At 43.1% G+C, this 1,793-nt stretch overlaps 1 protein-coding gene across 1 annotated transcript; it reads left to right on the top strand.

The window, feature by feature from the left end:
• Positions 1–502: 502 nt before the first annotated feature.
• LOC123961582 (pleckstrin homology domain-containing family A member 5-like) lies at positions 503–1,561 on the top strand. The gene is made up of 3 exons (XM_046037074.1): positions 503–695; positions 797–873; positions 1,509–1,561. The coding sequence occupies exons 1-3, from the start codon at positions 604–606 to the stop codon at positions 1,559–1,561; spliced, it is 222 nt and encodes a 73-aa protein (XP_045893030.1). The 5' UTR covers positions 503–603.
• Positions 1,562–1,793: the final 232 nt, after the last annotated feature.

The following is a 1,793-nucleotide window of genomic DNA, read 5'->3' as shown; positions in this document are numbered from 1 at the left end:
TAAGGTCACCACTGAAAACATAGTTATGGATATTATATTGCATTTCTGTCAATAGATCCTCCTAAATATTACACTGAACCTTGAAATAAAGGATCCATTGCTAATGTTATATGTAACACCTGTACTTTCCCCGCAATAACAAGTTAAATTGTCTACTGTGACACACAGGGCCCAGCAGATCAATATTGCCCTGGGGGGCCTATAGCATGTTAATCCAGCCCTGCCCACATTGTTGTTCACACTACTGAAAGGTGTCTTTGTTTAGAACAATATGCATCCACAGCCATGCAAAAGGCAACAATAACACTGCCAGTATAAAACAATGTGCATCTAAAACCACAAAAAAGACAATAATAGCACAGCCACAATGAGTTTTAAGAGAATTCATCCAGCAATATCCTTCCATACTCCCACATAGAAAAAAAACTATTTAGATGTGTCTATCAGTTAACGTATTTAACATGCCAAATGAATTGACTGTACCTGCCTGCCCTACCCCCTGAGCTCCTGCCCTCCTCTCAGCCATCCGCCGTTGCCAAGGTTTCCGTGTACGCGCTGCCAGCGAGAGCGGAGCCGCGCGACTGTCATACAGTATTGCCAGACATGGCGGCGGATCTACAACCCGAGTGGGTTTCTTGTCTCCCTTCTTCCTGGAGTTATGGGGTTACTCGGGATGGACGCGTCTTCTTCATTAAGTAACTATCCCTTCAAAAACAAAAGCTCAAGTCATGTCTGCCCATTTCGGATTCGAACAAAGTCACCGTGTTATAATGAATGCATTTCCGTCTCTCAACAGCGAGGAAGCGAAGAGTACAACCTGGCTGCATCCAGTAAGTGGCGAGGCGGTAATAACCGGGCACAGAAAAACTCCAGGTAAGGTGTCACTTAACGGCGGTCAAGTTTCTCTGTTATGTTTAACGTCTCTAATGTTCGCCGTCATGTGTTGCTGTTTGCCCGTATCCCCAAACCCGATACTTCCCACACTGAGAGAGAGAGGCTGTGACATGCATGCTGTGTTTCTTAACGCGTGAGTGTGCTTTTGTCGCTCGTGCTGAGTGAAAAGTGAGCTCTCTCATGCCCACCTCTGCCCTGCTCGTGCCACTTTCCTCGTGAGGCACAGCCTCTTTTTGAGGTTGGTCAGCCAGTTAAGCTGACGGAGGGATGTTAGCTTAGCCTACTGTTTCATGTGAACTTGTAAAGCAACGACTTTTACTAACAACCACCAGCATGTCAATTAATTTTGGAAGCATTTTATTGTTGTTAAATAAACTAACGGCTTGTTGCCCAAATAGCCTTATAGAGACAGAGTCCGCTAAACAGAGATCTACAGTTTGACACATAGATCCACAGCGGCTGTAGACTCAGGAGCTAGTAAAGGTTACCTGCAAATCAACACAGTCGCTTCCTTTATCTGTGCCGACACTTAAAAACCTTTAACCAATCTTAAACGCAGTATTTTACAAGGTAAAATGACCTCCTTGCATGTTAACATGCGACTAACTCTGTAGCAGCCTTCTCAAAGAACCTGAAGTCTCTGCAGACTGCGGAGCATTTGCACTAATGTGATTGAGTGGCTGCTGCATCTCAGCAGGGCTGCAACTAACGATTATTTTCATTATTGATTACAGATTGTTTCCTAGATTAACCAAATAATCATGGTAGTCTGTAATAGGTAAACAAAACTAATAATGCAGAATTTTCCATAGCCCAAAGTTATTAGATCTAAAGTAATTAGTCCATTAATTCAGTTGATTGGCAGAAAATGAATTCATCTTCAAATATTTTGATAACTG

Source organism: Micropterus dolomieu, linkage group LG22 (genome assembly GCF_021292245.1).
Source record: "Micropterus dolomieu isolate WLL.071019.BEF.003 ecotype Adirondacks linkage group LG22, ASM2129224v1, whole genome shotgun sequence".
Taxonomy (NCBI): domain Eukaryota; kingdom Metazoa; phylum Chordata; class Actinopteri; order Centrarchiformes; family Centrarchidae; genus Micropterus; species Micropterus dolomieu.
The sequence above is the reverse complement of the archived record's forward strand: the minus strand, read 5'-3'. Positions and strand labels throughout refer to the sequence as shown.